The 18514-nt window shown below is 39.5% G+C and overlaps 1 protein-coding gene across 2 annotated transcripts in view; it reads left to right on the top strand.

Annotated features, from left to right (window-relative positions):
* The first annotated feature begins 12740 nt into the window (after positions 1–12740).
* Positions 12741–18514, top strand: part of LOC149225662 (pentatricopeptide repeat-containing protein At1g10910, chloroplastic-like) — a 277506-nt gene continuing 271732 nt past the window's right edge. For both annotated transcript variants that reach the window (XM_089377249.1, XM_089377248.1), the window contains exon 1: positions 12741–13815. In XM_089377249.1, the coding sequence (XP_089233375.1) occupies positions 13370–13815 (446 nt within the window). In that variant the 5' untranslated portion in view covers positions 12741–13369. The remainder of the gene's footprint in view (positions 13816–18514) is intronic.

Genomic DNA, 18514 nt, shown 5'->3' with positions numbered 1-18514 from the left:
GCTTCACGACCTCCGCCGAAATGAGGTTCTTTTGACTCCCGCTATCAACAATGAACTGTATCGGGGAGCCCTTTACCCACATCTGGGAGTGGAAGAGACGCTCCTCCTCCTCTGGATCTTCGGGTTCATTTTTCTGGATCTTCGCGGTAGCAACAGTGGCGTTGGGATCCGCATCAATGATCTGCTTCTCTTTTTCATTCCCCTTATCGGGTTCTGACTCAGAGTCGGAACATGCATCTGATTCTGAAACCTTTAGCTCAGCCACCAGTGACTGCTTGGCCCGACACTCACTTGTGTTGTGAGTGGAGCTCTTATGGAACTCGCACCATTTTCCAGTGTCCTTTCTCGGCTTCGCGGCGCTGTTCTTTGCTTGCAGCTTTGGCTGGTTGTCTTGGGCTGTCCCGCCTTGGCTTTGTCCTTTGTTCTGTGGTTTCGGGGCACCTTTCCCCTGCTTTGGATTCGAGATCCAAAGTCTCGCTTCTTTTGTTTAAACTTCTACTCGACCTTGACGGCATATCGTTATGCTGCGTCGAGCGAGGAGATGTTTAGGAATTGTATTTCTTCCTGGATGTACTTGTGCAGGCAACCACGGTATTTGAGTATCAAATGTTGCTCTGAATCCTTGATACCCAACTTTGTGCGAAGGGTATGGAAAATATTGGTGAACTCCGGCACGTCTTGGTCCCTTCCCTGCCGCAGCGTGGTCCACTTTATGTATTCATCCTCATAGCTTCCAACAGGGTAGTATTGCTCCTTGATGGCATCCTGGAACGAATCCCAGGTGGGTGCAGCTGAAAATAGTGAGCCAGTACTTTCATCCTTCTGCTCGCAGTGGGTTTCCCACCAGTCCTTGACATGGGGGGCTGCTTTGAGAAGAGCAAAAACAATCTTTTCCCGACTCGAAAATTCGTGAACAGAAAAATAACCCTCTAGTAGATTTAACCATTTATCTACGGCATCTGCGTCTATCTGACCCTCGAATATGGGGATTTCAAAATTAACTTGTACCTTAAAGGGTGTGGCGTTTCCAGAGTAGCTGCTGGAAGCCGATGCGTCGCTTCTGGGTAGTCGCTGAAGGATCTGGGCAAAGCTGTCCATCATCGCGTTCCATTGTCGCTCGAGGGCTTCTTCGAGCAAGATTTTGATGGGATCTCCTGCCCCCTCGTCTTTCTTCTCATCCGCCATGGGAGGCCGTCGGGATTTGCGAGGCTGGTCTTGCAAAGGTTCAACCAGTTCAAGCCCTAACTCCTTATATCCCGACCTTGTTGGGGACATGCAAAGAAAAACAGAGAAAAAGCAGACCGCTATGATACCATTAATCCGGATTTAAACAGGAACGCAACAAATTACAAAGATAACCATATACACAAAGATGCAGCGGAAATAATACTTCATTTCATTAATGGAAAATACTGAAATATGCTTACAACCAGAAATGGAAATAAACCAGCTAGGGCGATGGTAGCTTATCTCTAAGAAGAGATGTGATGGCTACATGCCTCTGAACTGTGTTACAATGAGGCTCGAAGGCCTATTTATTATTGAGAAACAATGGAAAACCCTTAACATTCCAAAACCTAACCCTAGGAGATGAAACGCCAAACTGTGGGCCCCGTTTGGGGTAAATTGGTACATCAACTTCCCGGGGTCGTAACTTTGGCATATGATCTCCGTTTGACGCATACAATAGCTCGTTAGAAAGATCTATCCGAGCACTACCATTGTTGGAACGGGCAACAAACCCATGTTGCCCCCGGATTCCCCAAAAAACGTCGTTTAGGGCCTCAAAACGGCTCCGGAAGTTCAGGACCCGAAAAACTGCTAAAAATAGTAAGTTGTGCTACAATTAAGGAAACTGAAAATGATGAGAAAAACAATGGTGGGGGTCCAGGTGGACTTGGCAGGTGGCCACCAATATCCACCTGGATCAGGAATACACGAGCAAAGATGCATCACAAGCTGTAAGGAAGGTGAACCAACAATCCAAAGTGATGGTTAAACCAACAACACATTTCAGTAAGATTCATACATACATATACAGAAAGAATCTATACACACATGCGTAAGCAAATAGATACATATATCATTAGAATAAACAAGTTAACTGAAATACAATAACAGCATATGCATGAAACGTGTTGGCTCTGTTATATTAAGAAGTGAAAGTTCCAATCATACAGTACAACCATGACCAACCACTAGTCCCGATAACGGAACGTTACAGTCACTGCCGCCTGCTCCTCCAAAGAGATGTACTAGCCAAGGCTCGTTACAGTACTCTCCAAGCTTTCTTTAAGATACTCCTATCGGAAGCTTGGCTGACCAAAAGCCTCTATAATGAGTTATGAGGTTCTATAAATAGCAAAGGGTGGGGTGACCCTTGACATTCCCCTTTGTGACTCTTCACCTACTACATGACTGTTACATTCAGCTATCGACACTTGGACTTTCACTTTACAAGATGTTACATACAATCTGCACATGTACCCATGTGAGAAAAAATAGGCTTGAGCAAGCCATGCAAGCTATTACTAACACTGAGACAGTTGTGGTAAGACCAACTCTTTGACATCCTTGCGATGATCGACGGTGGCGAACTGATGCCAAGCTTGGTCGTTCGTGATGGTGTCCGTGCACTCAATGGTGACATCCTCCTGAAAGCGAACTCTTGCCTCTGTTGCATCTAGGTACATCGATAAGGCTCCTCTGTCCAACTCGTCCGATATCATGCGTATCACTGTCTTAAGTGTAGCTGAACCAACAACATACTGATGCATAGTGTCTGTGTTGATCTCCAAGTGTGTGCTGGTGACCATGTGCATCAACTTGTCGAAATACATGTTTAGCTCCAGTTGGACTTGCTCCTTGTCTTTGCCTCGGTGAGTGTGCCAATGGGTGGGATCACACGCGTGCGCATAATGACATCTATGTTCCTGAACACCCTTGCATGCGATCGACGACATTGCTCATCCTGTCTGCTCTGTGCCAGCTGCTGGGATGGGTCTATAACCTATATGGGCGCAGTTTCTTCAGTCTGTGCATGTTGCGCCTCCTGTTGTACCTGTTCCTGTTGCAACTCCTTCTCTTGTTTATGTAGTCCCTGTTCTTCTTTGAGTTGTCGCTTCAGCACCTGCAACTCCTTCTTTGTTTCTCTCTATGCCTTCGCGCTATCCTCTTGTCACGAAGTCACCTCATAGCCACAATCTTCAAAGATGCTTTCATCACAAGTGGGTTTGCTTGGACTTGCAAATTTGCTCCACCTCTGGGCTGTCAACAACCTTCCTCTTACATTCCTCTACTTGAACTACACAATCAAATCGCTCACGCGTTGGAGGAATCTTATACAACAAGCACACTTGCGCGTTGACAGTGCTGGACCCGCCAACCCTGGGTTTGGAGGGTTTGAGATGCAAGAATATTTTGGTACATTCGAATATCGACATAGTTTAGTATTGAGATGTTTCGTTAAGGCGCAAACCATTCACATATATTAAAATTGATACTACAAAATAAATACACCACACATAGTAAACATATGTTGTATTCATCAACAAACCCACGATGCTCACATCAGTTCCATCATACATCGTGTCACCACATGAACAATCCATGAAGCCACAACTGAGTCACCAATGGGCCTCCCGCTTACCATATTCCGGTGACACAATTTAGCAGGGGGGTTTATGCCTTGAGGTCAAAGGTCTAATAATAAGGTGGACCCACCCGATCTCCCCATCGGGGGTTGAGGGTTTGAGCCTTAACGAAACATCTCAATACTAAACTATATCGAGAATCGGATGTACCAAAGACCCACTGCATAGCCCATTAGGAGTTAGAGGTACCAAGCAGTTACAAAAGGCATTACCACTAGATAGTGTCGATGAACGAATGGACCATCACGTGGCCTACCTCATCGCCCCATCAAGGGTCGAAGGTCCTAGCAACATACAACAATGCTTACAATCTATTCCATATGATGACTAGATACATCACAGACTTAACAATACATGAGATAGGTTATGTTTGGCCTAGGGGAAAAACAACTTTCATTGATTTCCAATCAATTTGTCCATATTATTTACGGACCTAGTCAATTATTTAGTTGAATTGTAAGTGACATGGGCTAGAATATTCACGTTGATGAATTCCTTGATTATGAGACTACTCACAAATCATTTATGTATATAAAGTCAGTTTTGTATAATTTGAGTGAGTGGTTTCATTAGCCCAATTTTAAAGGCAAAATAACAATATCAATTGGTATTTGCATACAGTCGATTTGACAACTTCGTTAACCCAAGAATAATATTAACAAAAGTAAAGGGTTGCAGCTTCAAGCTAATTTCCTCTATTTCCAAACTTTATATGTATATAAACATTCCAATCCAATATGACATACGACTATGGTAATGTTTGAATGCCCGAGCAGTAATATTTTCCAGGTTTCATTGTTGAAAACTGAGGTTCCTCGCTCTAATAAATTTCTCACAATAACAATACATAATCTTAGATACCATTATATCTCATACATACACTAAATGGATAGGGAGATGAATATATGTTAAAAACAAAGGTTTGCACCATATTGTCAAGCTAAAATAAAGTAGGGCACGGTCCAATCAATTTTTCAATACACATATGTATGATTTTCTCAGACGCTTACAACAACATCTCGACAGAGCACAATTAAGTAGGTGGATGTAATTATTTAATCGGGATTTTTGAGACCTACATAAGTGAAGTTCCAATATCACAAAAATAGATGTGTAAACCAATGGTGGAGATTATAACATCAGAGGTTACCCATATATGTTCCTTATATGAAAAATATGTAGATTCCTTCATCTTGGATAAAGAAATGTGATGTCTATCTTTATTTAAAAGAATTTTTACTATGCATTTCTTTGATGATTTTAATTATCAGAGTTTTGTGGAGGGTCCTTGGTTTTGGGGAAACATGGGGCTTTTATAAATCATTTGTTCACAATTTTTGTGGAGGTCCTTGGTTTTGGGGAAACATGGGGCTTTTATAAATCATTTGTTCACAATTTTTTTATATCTTTAATTGTATCTTGATTGCCAGAATGTTAGTTTGGGTTTTCCTCCCTAATTTGTTATTACATTCCAACCTTTACCAATTTTCGAGGATATTGGAATTCTTTGGGTAACTATATCAGATCAAATATTGAGAGAGCTCTCACAGGATTATGTACACACACTTAAAATCATATAAAGATTGGCCTTAATGAGGTCTTTTAGACAAAGTGCTTGTTAAACGGAAGAACAAATTAACGCACTCAAATATGAGATGATGAGAACACATAATTTATATGTCATCTACCAAGATATATCAATGCAGCTCCATGGCTCAATCCATCCCTAGACCTTCACGTTCTGCAATTCCATCTGTGTCCCACCCCTCGTTCCCACCAAATTCAGCCACAACGAGGCAAATGCCACTTTGGCGCAGCTTCGGGCCACCGAATTCGTACTGCCTCCGGAGGAGAACACGTATAAATTTCGGAACCGAGGTCAAGAGATCGAATCCTCCCACTCTTCTCAACGGCATAACGTGACAATCCCTAAATTCGGCAACAGGAGAGGAGTTTATGTTCGTCGGAACACCATGGAAGCGACAGAGGACTCGTCTGAACAGGAGCTGCACAAGCATTTCTGGCCGAACGAAGAAGGCGAAGGAGATTTATTGGGTGGCCTGCCTTGGCCTCAAAGAAGGGCCACCATTACTTCGATTCAGATGACGGAGAACTTGTCTGATACTCTCGAAAAGGTATTTTTTGAAATTTATCTTTAAAGAATTCGAATTGTATACAACACGATTTGGAAGATTGAAGTGCAGTAAGAACCTTTACCATTTCTTCTTAGAATTCAACAAATTATTTATATGTAAAACGATGTGTGAATCAGACGAGGAGTCAAATCTCTACATGTTCTTCCAATGCAAATCCTCTCTTCTTAGAATTCAACAAATTATTTATATGTAAAACGATGTGTGAATCAGACGAGGAGTCAAATCTCTACATGTTCTTCCAATGCAAATCCTCTCAGCAAATCTGGTACGATCTGGCCATTCTTTTTGGTTTTCCTCATGTTGTTTTTGTTTCTATCCATGCAGCTTTCGAAAGGTGGTGCAGGCAAAGGGTGCCACGGCTTCTTCTCATTATTATTGTATTATGGTGCGCATGGAAGTGGAGGAATTATAAAATTTTAAGAGACTCAAAGGAACCCTATAGTTCCATTTTGCATCACATTATTGCAATCTACGATTCAGTTCCAAAAAAGCAGCCCAAAAAGAAGGGGCTTGCTATATGAATCTGGCTTTTGGTCTATCGAAGTAATGGAGGAAGAGAAGTCCTGTTGGATTCTGGAATTTGTTACCCCCTGGTTATTAATTTTGGTGCCTTTTAGCTATTTTCCTGAACTTGATGTATATGTATTGCAATATGGATGTCCTGTATACACAATCCTTTTCGCTTCATGGTGATGTATTTATCTTTCTGTACATGGTGCCTTTTCCTCAAGATGTCTCGGATCGTGGCTGTCATATGCCACCCTTTTATATCTTAGTATCTTTATGATGTTTTTTATATTGTCTCAATATAATCTATGATGCTTTTTTCTCTGGAAAAAAAAAATTTCCCAAGTCTAGGTGACTGCTGTCCAAATGCTCTCTCATCAAATAACTCAAAAACAAAATTTATTTAACAGTAGAAAAAATTTATTTAACAGTAGAAATTTAAATTTTTGAACATTGCATCAATCACATAGTTGTTGAAAAATGAACAGTGGGAGAAATAAAACAGATAGCACCGGGATTTCTCCTTCTAATCAGATTTTCATTTGTTTTCTCAAAGCTTACAGGTCACCCTGTAAGCAGCCTGCTTGAACTAGCAGCTGTATGGTCAATAAAATCACCTTAAACAGAAATGTATGGGATGTGTAAAAGAGTGTATAGCTACAGCAGTATAGCCTGCTCTGTTTCTGCCTTTCCTAGACTGCAAATCGTGCTTTCTCCCCCTTCAACACTGAAGTATACTCCAGTAATCCACCAAAGACAGTGTATGACCAGGTTTGAAAGTGTATGGCCTGCTTTGAAGCTGTATGGCTTGTGCCTGTTTTGAAGGTGTACGGCTTGTGCATAAAGAAAAGACAGCGACAACAGTGGTATGGCCTGTACGGCACACTAATATCTCGCTGATCTCTTTAACAGATCTGTTCCTTTTCTTTCTGATACACTCTTCCTTCATCCAGCTCTTTTTCCCCTTATCTGTGCTCCCATTTTGTCCTTTTTATGCTTTGAGAGGAATAACCAATCTCCTCAATTCTAGCTACATCCCCTATTTCAATCTTGAGATGTACAGCTAAGATTAATTCCTAATCTAATTCACTAATGTTCTAAAACTTTTAGGACATTTCATTTAGATCCCTAAAACTAAGTTTACTTCAGAACATTATACTTTCACTTTTATTTTTTATTTTCAAGTGAATTGACAAGATGGCATTAGTGACCACCTTTCCAAGGTTGTCACCAACGAAATGTCTTGAATCACTTTCTGCATGTTCACATTAAACTTGTGCAAGAAGTTCCAGCTCGAACTATATTTCTTAGAATATAGTGAACCAAGCTTTGAAATTTTTATACGATGTTCATCATGATTTTGGCTCCACGTGGTCGAAATTTCAGCTATTGAGGCTTCACATAAAAAAGAGTTATAGTGAAAATTCCAAGATGACAGGTTTGAAGTAGCAAAAGCTCTGATACCAAATGCTATGTAACTATATCACAAAACTTTTTTGGTTTATAACTATATCACAAAACTTTTTTGGTTTGTTTGTCAAGTGGTTTGAGTTCATCAGAGGTTATATCAGGTTTGAGTTGTGGCTTGAGAAACCGCAACCGAGGGGCATCTAAGCTGTCAAAATCACCTGGGGACCTCACTTGGCTTGGGCCACACCAACCCTTAACCCTTAACGTGATTGGATTTTTGCCCACAGAGTTTCGAATCGACGACCTTCACATCACATAGTGACTTAACAATACACCCCACCAACATCTATTCTACACTCTGTGGGTGTCTACCTCCTAACTTTTAGACACAATGGGAAAAAACCTGTTATAATTGAGTTGTCCATCAATCTACTTCCTAACTTATAATTAGTTACTATACATTCTTTTTCAAACAGTGGGAAAACCTGTCATAACTCAAATGTCAAACCAACGATGAGGGCAACCATTTCTGACTGTTATCCGCAAATACAGGGTGACTCACACTATTATTCAAGGAAAACCACACCACCTAAAATAACCCGTTGGTGGCTCATAAGGGGGTAGACTTTCACTCGTGCCAGATGCCTTTGGAACTTGGGTCGTTAACTTGTTTCCTTATGTTTGAAAAAAACGCACTCTTAGAAACAAAATCAATTTTAAAATATACTCCAAATTCAATTATAATTAAAAAAATAATAATTAATATCTTAAACATGAGAAATAATAACCATCTCTCTTTTTACGTTCACATTCTCAAAAAATGTTATTTTCTTTATAGTATTTTACTATAACAATAATAGCTTTTGTTTTAATATAAGTATGAGATATGAGTGTGGCTTAAGCAAAATCAAGTTGGATCCATTATTATTATTTTTTTTTTTTTTAAATCATTAAATATGAATGAACTAAACCCAAACTTCAAATTTGTAAAGATGAGGATATTCCATAGGATATCTTTCTTTCTAAAATCAACACTGAACCTGATCAATATTGAACCTCGACGATGACATACTCGAGATATATAAATTTTCATGTCAATTAACATAAGAACATTGATATCGTTAAGATAGTCTTCGGCAAAATCACATAACCAATCTTTTGTCGACGTGTTTCGAACCAACCAGTGTGGTTCATCGTCAGGACAAGTTGAAGAACCAATCCGGCTTAGCTAGATTAAATAGAGTGTGCAGAGACTCCAACAGCTATAATGCTAACGGCTAATTTGACCTAATGAACCTGGTCAAACTACTAAAATAGTTAATTAATATTTCTAGAAATAGTTAAAATGGGTAAATAAAGGAATTCATTTGTTAATTTAAAAATAAATAGATATAATATTATTTCAAATATTAAGAGAATCTATAATATAATATTAATATTTTAATTATAATGGTCCTTATATAATATATATTCAATGATTTAATATTATTCAATTATTATTTAAATAATTGAATAATAATAAATTAATTTAAAAATAGATATATTATTAATATTATTTCAAATATTAAGAGAATCTATAGTATAATATTAATATTTTAATTATAATGGTCATTATATAATATATATTAAATGATTTATTATTATTTAATTATATTATTAAATAATTATTATTTAATAATATATTTATTTAATAATAAATAGATATATCATTAAATAATTGAATTCATTTGTTAGTTTAAAAATAAATAGATATATTATTAATATTATTTCTATAGTATAATACTAATATTTTAATTATAATGGTCATTATATAATATATATTAAATGATTTATTATTATTCAATTACTATCTAAATACACGTGAATGGTAATAAATCACTACTATTTTTATAATTTAGTTACATTAGGTAATTATGTAATAATTACTTAATGGTCCATTGGTAAGTTATTATTTAGTTCTTTAAAATATATCATATTCATTATTTAAATATAATGGTCATTAAAATAATAAGTTATATAAAATAATATATGTTTATTGAATACTCTATAACTACTAAATAATTATTAATCCCAAACAAATTGTTAAAACATTATTCTTCCTAGAGTTTTGTTATCCTAGGTAAATGCCATAATTAAGGGTAAAGTCCTTATCCTTTAAACTTAATGGTCAAATAATCAATATTAGTTCAATATTTTTTATTCAAAAATATTAGAGGTAACTAAGTCCTTAGGTAAATAAATTATTACCTATAGGGTTGAATGTTTATTACTAAAAATATAACTAAAATTATTGGCCTATCATAATTTATCCTTTAAACCTAAGGTCAAGTTTCTATTAATAATCGATATTTATTTAAAAAAATATTAAAGTCAACTATGTTATAAGGTAAATATTATTATTATTTATAAGGATTAAAAAAGGGTCTTTTTAGACATTAGTTAAAGGGAAACTCAATTTATCATCGAAATAATTATCAAGGTATAATTAATAAATTTATGAAAAAATAATAATAAATGCCCAATAGTATCATAAATAGGTTAAGGTTAATACCCTAATAAGCCCGAGACTGATTCCTAACTTATTCAAGGCTCAAACACTCCAAAATAATCGGACAAATCTACTAAAAGAAAATTAAAGGAAGGGAAGAAAGAAACCCTAAGACCAAACAAAAACAAGGGAATGAGGAGGCTAGGAAGATAAGGCTGGGACCCAGCAACTGCTAATCTTCCAGCCATCATCCCTATTAAGATTGTTTGGCCTTTTCTCAATCTGCAGGGTCTCTCTAAATTTTCGATGGTGAAACTGCGCAACTTTGGCAATGACTTGAGCCTCCTCTATACATACATGATGCATAGTCTTCCCAGCATGCTCAGCCAGGGCCGAGGACTTGGTCCTACCATGTCTTAAATCCGCCGAATGCTCGCTAATCCATTGATTGATAGAGCGACCAGTCTCACCAATATAAGGGGTCCCACAGGAACATGGAATGACATAGACGCCCTTCATGTCCTTAGGGTCAATTGGGTCTTTCACAGACCTGAGGGAGCCACGGATAGTATTGAGAGGTCTGAAAGTTGCGGGAACATTATACTTCTTCAGAATCCTCGCAATCCTGTCCGTGGTTCCTTGGATGTAAGGAAGATTCACACCCATGATATGATCACTAGGAACCCTTTGGATTGAAGGCTCCTTCTTGGCCCTGAGGAAGGCTTTTTGACCGAGGTGCCTCTTGTAACCATTCTTCTCAAAGACTTCTAGGAGGTGAGCCTTCTCCGACTCCAGGCTCTCCTCATCCGAAATTCTAACAGCACGGGTGGCAAGCGTGCTAAGAACCCCTATCTTCTGAGCGGGGAAATGATGCGAAGAAGCATGCAAGTATTGCTCAGTGTGCGTCTTCTTTCTATACACCTGATGAGAAAAGGAACCATCCACCTTCTTAGAGATGAGAACATCCAAGAACGGGAGACAACCATTATCTTCTTTTTCCATCATGAATTTAATGGCGGCGGATTGGCTATTGAGGTGACTGAAGAAACGATCCAGCTCTTCAGGTCCATGAGACCAGACAACACCAGTGTCATCAACGAATCTTTTCCAAAGCTTTGGTAAGAGGCGAGAGGAGGCCAAAGCCTTAGACTCAAACTCCTCCATGAAGAGATTAGCCACGACAGGGGACAAAGGGGAGCCCATGGCAACTCCGCAAGTCTGCTCATAGAATTCTCCCTCGAAGCTGAAAAAGGTAGAGGTAAGGCAAAGTTCAACTAACTTAGCCGTATCAGGGTCAGTTAGCTTATTAATTACCTTCATGGCCTCATTGATAGGAATGCAAGTATAAAGAGAGACCACGTTGAAACTTACCAAAATGTCCTCGGGCTCAAGATTAATTTTCTTAAGATCCTCAATAAACGAAGCTGAGTCTTTGACAAAGGACTCAGTCTTCCCAACCAAGGGTCTCAACTTTGCAGCGAGGAACTTGGCCAGGAGGTAAGTCGGACCACCGATGGTATTGACAATTGGTCTCAGGGGGACCCCATCCTTATGGATTTTAGGAAGACCATAAATCCTAGGAGTGATGGGGTTACCCTCAATAAGTTTCTGAGCTAGAGGAATCGTGGAATTGCACGACTTGATCGCAAGAGCGACCGCTCTGGAAACCTTTTTGAGGGGATTCTTCGAAAGCTTCTTATAACTACCACTGTTACACAGATGGTCAAGCATCTTATTTCTGTAATCTTTTCTATCCAAGATAACGGCAGCCCCACCTTTATTAGCTTTTAAGACCACGACTTCACGATTCTCGTTCAAGCTCTTCAGAGCCTCAAATTCAGCCTTGCTGATATTGCTACGGGGAGGCTTAGCCCTCCTCAGGGTAACGGCACAATCCTGCCTAATCGTGTCTTTAATCTTATCAGGAAGGTTCTTAATGCCATATTCCACATCGCAAATGATGTCCTCAATCGAGATTTTTCTAGGAGCTAAGACAAAATTAAGACCTTTCCCTAAGAGATTAAAAACCGCAGGTGGAAAGAAAAAACTTGACAGATTCACCACCTTATTGTCCATAGGCAGGGACCTCGACTTACCCACCGACATACCCTTAATATCACCCTTAATATCAGCCTTACAATAAAGGCTATCAATCCCATCCAATACTTTATTACCATGATGCCTATTATTATTATATACTTTAATAAAATCACAATTAGGCGAATCGACTTCATCCTTATTACTTTTAAATATTACAGCTTTATTCCTCTCCTCACTGTTGTTTATAATAATATTATGCTTATTCATTTCGCTATTCGAATTAACATTAACATTCATATCTTTATTACCATGATGCCTATTATTATTAAATACATTAATAAAATCACAATTAGGCGTATCATCCTTATTACTTTTGAATATTACAGCGATATTCCTATCCTCACGATTGTTTATATTAATATCATGTTTATTAAAATCGCTATCCGAATTAACGTTAAAACTCAAATACGGGCTCGAAATAGGGTCTTCATTACATAACGAGCTACCCACGGTTCCATTATCAACCGAAACGAACGTACCTGGAAACACCGAGTTCCGCTCAAAACCGGCCGGACCGCTCTGTAAGCAACGAGTAATAGACCAGCCTGATCTCTCCGCTCCTACCAGCTCATCAGAGCCCCCGCGCAGATCCAAAACCGCTGACCCATTAATAGGAAAGCCCCCCGGAACAGAACCTACGTTCAGCTCTCCATTCATTGAGTCAGCTGCAACATCCTCAACCTGCTGCGAACGGACTGGAGACCGAACACTAGAACTTACTGCTTGGGCAATCCGATTTGCTGGCCCTTGGGTACCGCAGGCTGCTTCAATGTCCGATACGCTGTCGCTACTCACACCACCGCGTCCTCTCATACGACCCACAGAAGGAAGGCCGCTTAAAACCCAAGCCCTCAGGGAGGAGACCTGGTTGAAGGAAACACGACTGACAGAATCCCGATCATCGAATCGACTTGACTCCTGAAACGAACAGCCCGAAAGTTTATTATACTTCGCGGACTGTCTGAGCTTAAGGGACTCTTGACCCGAAAGCATTCACCCGCTTTGAAAGTACGAGACAGATTGAATATATCCATTTCAATTTGCTTCGTAGTAACATGGGAAGCACAATGCAGCTCCATGGCTCAATCCATCCCTCGACCTTCATGTTATGCAATTCCATCTGCGTCCCACACCTCGCTCCCACCAAATTCAGCCACAATGAGGCAAATGGCACTTTGGCACAGCTTCGGGCCACCGAATTCGTACTGCCTCCGGAGGAGAACACGTATAAATTTCGGAACCGAGGTCAAGAGATCGAATCCTCCCACTCTTCTCAACGGCATAACGGGACAATCCCTAAATTCGGCTACAGGAGAGGAGTTTATGTTCGTCGGAATCCCAAGGAAGCGACAGAGGACTCGTCTGAACAGGAGCTGCACAAGCATTTCTGGCCGAACGAAGAAGGCGAAGGAGATTTATTGGGTGGCCTGCCTTGGCCTCAAAGAAGGGCCGCCATTACTTCGATTCAGATGACGGAGAACTTGTCCGATACCCTCGAAAGGTATTTTTTTGAAATTTATCTTTAAAGAATTCGAATTGCATACAACAAATTCCACAGTTATTACATTGATTTAAGAGAATCACATGCACATAAGGACCACGGTTGTACATGAATACAATTTTGAATTTTTTGTAAGAAACTGTTAAAATAAATTTAGAAAATAAGTATACCATTTTATTTGTTACGATATAACATTCTGTACTGCTGATGCATACGTATGTTATAATAATAACAAATAATAATATAGTGTTCTTTTTGGTATATTGCGCTTTGTTAAGGAAGTTTTCACCTCGCCTCGTTTGTTTGCCTGAGGCAAATTGCCTGAGCTCACAGGAAGATTCTTCCATCTCAGAGTTATGCCAAGAGATTCAACGGTGTTTAAGGGTAACTGTAACCATAGTAATTCACCTTCCCCTCACCAAGGAGCAAAATTTTCAGTTCGCTATTCTCCTTTACCATACTGCGGGACAACAACTGTAATATCAAAATTGGCAACGGAATTAAAATGATTTGCTTACCACAACTATCCCAGTGGTAGTGCGGTAGCAGGAGGTTAAAATGCAATCACGCTACAATGCTTTTCTATATATATATATATATATATATCATATCATGCACAAAAAAACCCTGGTTACATCTAACCTGGGACAGTGAGTATTAACATATCACAGATAATCGGTCTGCGGATTCGACCCTTGAGACCTCTTGTTTGCAATTCAGAGTGCTCAACCACTTGAGCTAACTCCCCGGGCTACCACACTACAATATAGAGAACACTAGACAAACCATTAATCATCACATCATAAGGACTTACATACAATTGAGGTACAAGCATACACCTTTTAATATCCTTTGCAATATATTATACAATACAGTACGACTCAATAAACTCAGTTCTCACATTTTACATCAATTGGAGCATTCAATAAATATTTATTCTGTTACACACAAAGTACAAAATAGAGAACTATAAACAATTCTACTTCAAACTCTTATACTTCTAATCTGTTCAGCCTTTGCTTCCATAGTTGATCTGTTTGTTTCCTGCTTTCTTGTGTGGTCTCGGAATTACTAACCTTGCAAATCTGCATCCTTATTCTAAATTCCAAACCTACTATCATGGTTTGATTTCAGGCTCACAAACTAAACTTGCAGATATACTTTGATCTTTACCACTTTCACTCTATGCTGGTCCCTCTGCCTCAATATTTACTACCTGTAACCCAACCTTGCAGATATTTATTTTTGCATCTTCTCACAACCTAACATTTGCTGGAATTCGTTTATCCATTTATTTTCTTGGCCTGCAACAAAGTTCCTAGCTTGGTTAGGTATTTCCTTAATTCCACTGCTGATTTACTTTAAATATTAAAGGTCTGTGAATGGATTTGGAAGATTGAAGTGCAGTAAGGACCTTTACCATTTCTTCTTAGAATTCAACAAATTCTTTACATGTAAATTTCTCAAGCCTAGGTGACTGCTGTCCTAATGCTCTCTCATCAAATAACTCAAAACAAAAATTATTTAACAGCAGAAATTTAAATTTTTGAACATTGCATCAATCACATAGTTGTTGAAAAATGAACAGTGGAAGAAATAAAACAGATAGCACCGGGATTTCTCCTTCTAATCAGATTTTCATTTGTTTTTTCAAAGCTTACAGGGTGACCTCTGCAGCCTGCTTGAACCAGCAGCTGTATGGTCAATAAAATCACCTTAAACAGAAATGTATGGGATGTGTAAAAGAGTGTACAGCTACAGCAGTATAGCCTGCTCTGTTTCTGCCTTTCCTAGACTGCAAATCGTGCTTTCTCCCCCTTCAACACTGAAGTATACTCCAGTAATCCACCAAAGACAGTGTATGACCAGGTTTGAAAGTGTATGGCCTGCTTTGAAGCTGTATGGCTTGTGCCTGTTTTGAAGGTGTACGGCTTGTGCATAAAGAAAAGACAGCGACAACAGTGGTATGGCCTGTACGGCACACTAATATCTCGCTGATCTCTTTAACAGATCTGTTCCTTTTCTTTCTGATATACTCTTCCTTCATCCAGCTCTTTTGCGCCTTATCTGTGCTCCCATTTTGTCATTTTTATGCTTTGAGAGGAATAACCTAAGTTACCAGGATTTGGATACGGATACAGATACGGATACGGATACGGATTCGCTAGTTTTTTGAAAATCCAGGATCCGGATACGGCAAGTACAAAAAATATAATAATATTAAAAATATAATAAAATTAATAATAGACACAAAATATATACTTCTTAATATATTTTTGACTTGACATATCAAAATGTTAAAATGCATACCTCAATTACTTCTCTATAACCTTTTTTTGGTCTTAATCATTTAAAAAAATTATATTATGCACTAGTATAGAGTGAGACCTACAAATTGTTCGATAATTTTAAGAACCTTTTACTCATAGAAGTCCAAGCAATTTCAAAGATATAATGGCTATCATAATTTTATAAAATATATAAAGTTGAAATTATAAATTTGAAAAATGTGATTGAGGTATTCTCTACAATTCTAAAAGTTTTGTAGCAAAATTCCTTTGCTCACGTACTCAAAGTTAACATCGATGGGAAGCAGAGAGCCAACATTTGTGTTCTTGTCTTTATGTTTTTGGTAGCAGTTTGATGAAACACAGACAGTAATAATAAGAAGAAGATCAAGCTAAGATAATTGTAAAAGTGCTTCACAAACTGTTATCAAGCAGTGAAGAATCCTAACAAACACCAGTGCTGTTAATTTTTCAACAAATACTAGTTTGATATACCTCCATCCTTTGATTGCACACTCAAGGGAAAAAGGAACTAAATTTATACATTTAACCTCAAATGTTTGCTGGAAATGTGTTATGGAAACTAGTCTTGTAGGGCTAGCGATGCCACTCATTGATGCTAATATGAAGGTGCCGTTTTATGGCTGAAATGTACTTCCAATGTGCAACTTAAATTGATAGATGGCAAATAATTGCAGAAATAAAATAACAAATAAACAAGTTGGAGAACCTCCTTACATTGTTTCCTTCTAAATAAATAATGTGCTCATTACTATGCCTTCAAAATTAGAATGATAGGAAAAAGTCTCCATGAAACATTTACAACAATGAAACTCATGTATGTTTATTTCATTATCAACAACACATTTATTTTTTTTTGTAAGCAACACTACCTACTTTTGTATTAATATGTACAGCTGAAACTTACATTCGAGAGAACTGGCTGCCCATTTCCAACTGTGGCTCCATGGGCAGCTGTAACAGATTCCAAAAACACTTGCACCTGGTGATGTTTCCAGTATTGACCAGTGCATCAACTAGCAAAAAGATCCTAAACATTTCTGAAGAACCCACGCAGGGGCAGAATTCGAAGGCTATATGACTCAGACTTCTACAGGGAATGCGCTTATGTCCCAAAACAGAGAAACTGCTATCCATATCATAGAAGTAAACAAGAAACAACATAAGACAAGAGTCCAACGACATTGAACAGGAGACCAGCAATGTAAGACACAAGACAACAGGAAAGATCACTAAACCGTCCACGATCCCAAACGCTTCCTGGAAGAACGTGAGAGTGCCACATGGGCCTAGTCCTCGGTCGCAGCTTCCTCAGGCTCAGCTTCCTCTGGCTCAGCCTCCCGAATCCACGCCCATCCTTGTCCCTCGGGTAGTCCATCCATGAAGGCTGGCAATTCAGGTTCACGCGCACGGCTTGATGTATGGTGGGGCTCCAGCAGTGAGTTGCCCCCCGAGCTTGAAGCCTCACCCAGTGGACGCTTTCCTTTGTCAACCACCCGAATTTCTTCCGCCAGAGACTGTTGCCGCCTTCCTCCATGCTCCGACAGAATTTCCCCTGCAAGGGATTGTTGAATTCCTCCCTCGTTTTCCATGGGATTTTCCACTGCAAGGGGCCTCGACAGACCCTCCACATTTTCCTCAGGGACCCTGGTGAACAGAACGGATATGTGGGCGTTGATACCCGCATTATCCCTGGAATTACCCAACGTGAAAATAACCGAGCCAAACGCAGGTAGCCTTGGCTCGCCATTGTTGGACCCTCCAGCCTCCACAAAATGGCTTGCCTGAACAGGGGAAGCTCCCACACGTCGATGACAGTAACAACAGCAGCAGTGGTGATGAGTGTCTGCTGCAGGCGAGCGAGAGGAGCTGCCACGCCCTGAGCCCCTTCCTCTTCTGCACGGCATCCTCTCTCGCACCATACTTCCAGCAGCTTCCTTCTTAGGCAGAATTCTCCTCCAATTCGGCTCCAGGCAACACACAAATGCGCGCAGGCAAGAACCAGGGAGGACCAGCAGCTTGCCAGCCTCCCCCAAATCGACAATAACACCGCTCTGCTCCGAATTCTGGGCATATACACCATCGCACTGAGCAGCGTCTGCCCCCATTCTGCAATTCTTATTGCCTTCCACATTCCGTCGGAATTCTCCCGCATTGAATGCGGCCATCTAACCCTTCAATGTTCCCTGCACCTTCATTAAGGCTGATGAACTGCAATGCCCGGCCTGTGGAGTTGGCGGCGAGGGGCCATAAAGATCTCCGTCCGTCGCGTGACCTCCCCTCTGTGGCAAGTGGCTCTTCCATGTGATGCGACGTAGCACCCGCATCCGGGAATCAACAACACATTTATTGATCTCAAGTATATTTATAATATGGTTAGAGACAATGTA

This window comes from Pinus tabuliformis, chromosome J (genome assembly GCF_031772625.1).
Source record: "Pinus tabuliformis cultivar Carrire ecotype Pingquan chromosome J, CPIR1, whole genome shotgun sequence".
Classification (NCBI taxonomy): Eukaryota; Viridiplantae; Streptophyta; class Pinopsida; order Pinales; family Pinaceae; genus Pinus; species Pinus tabuliformis.
Note: the sequence above shows the minus strand (reverse complement) of the source record. Positions and strands in the feature narration are given on the sequence as shown.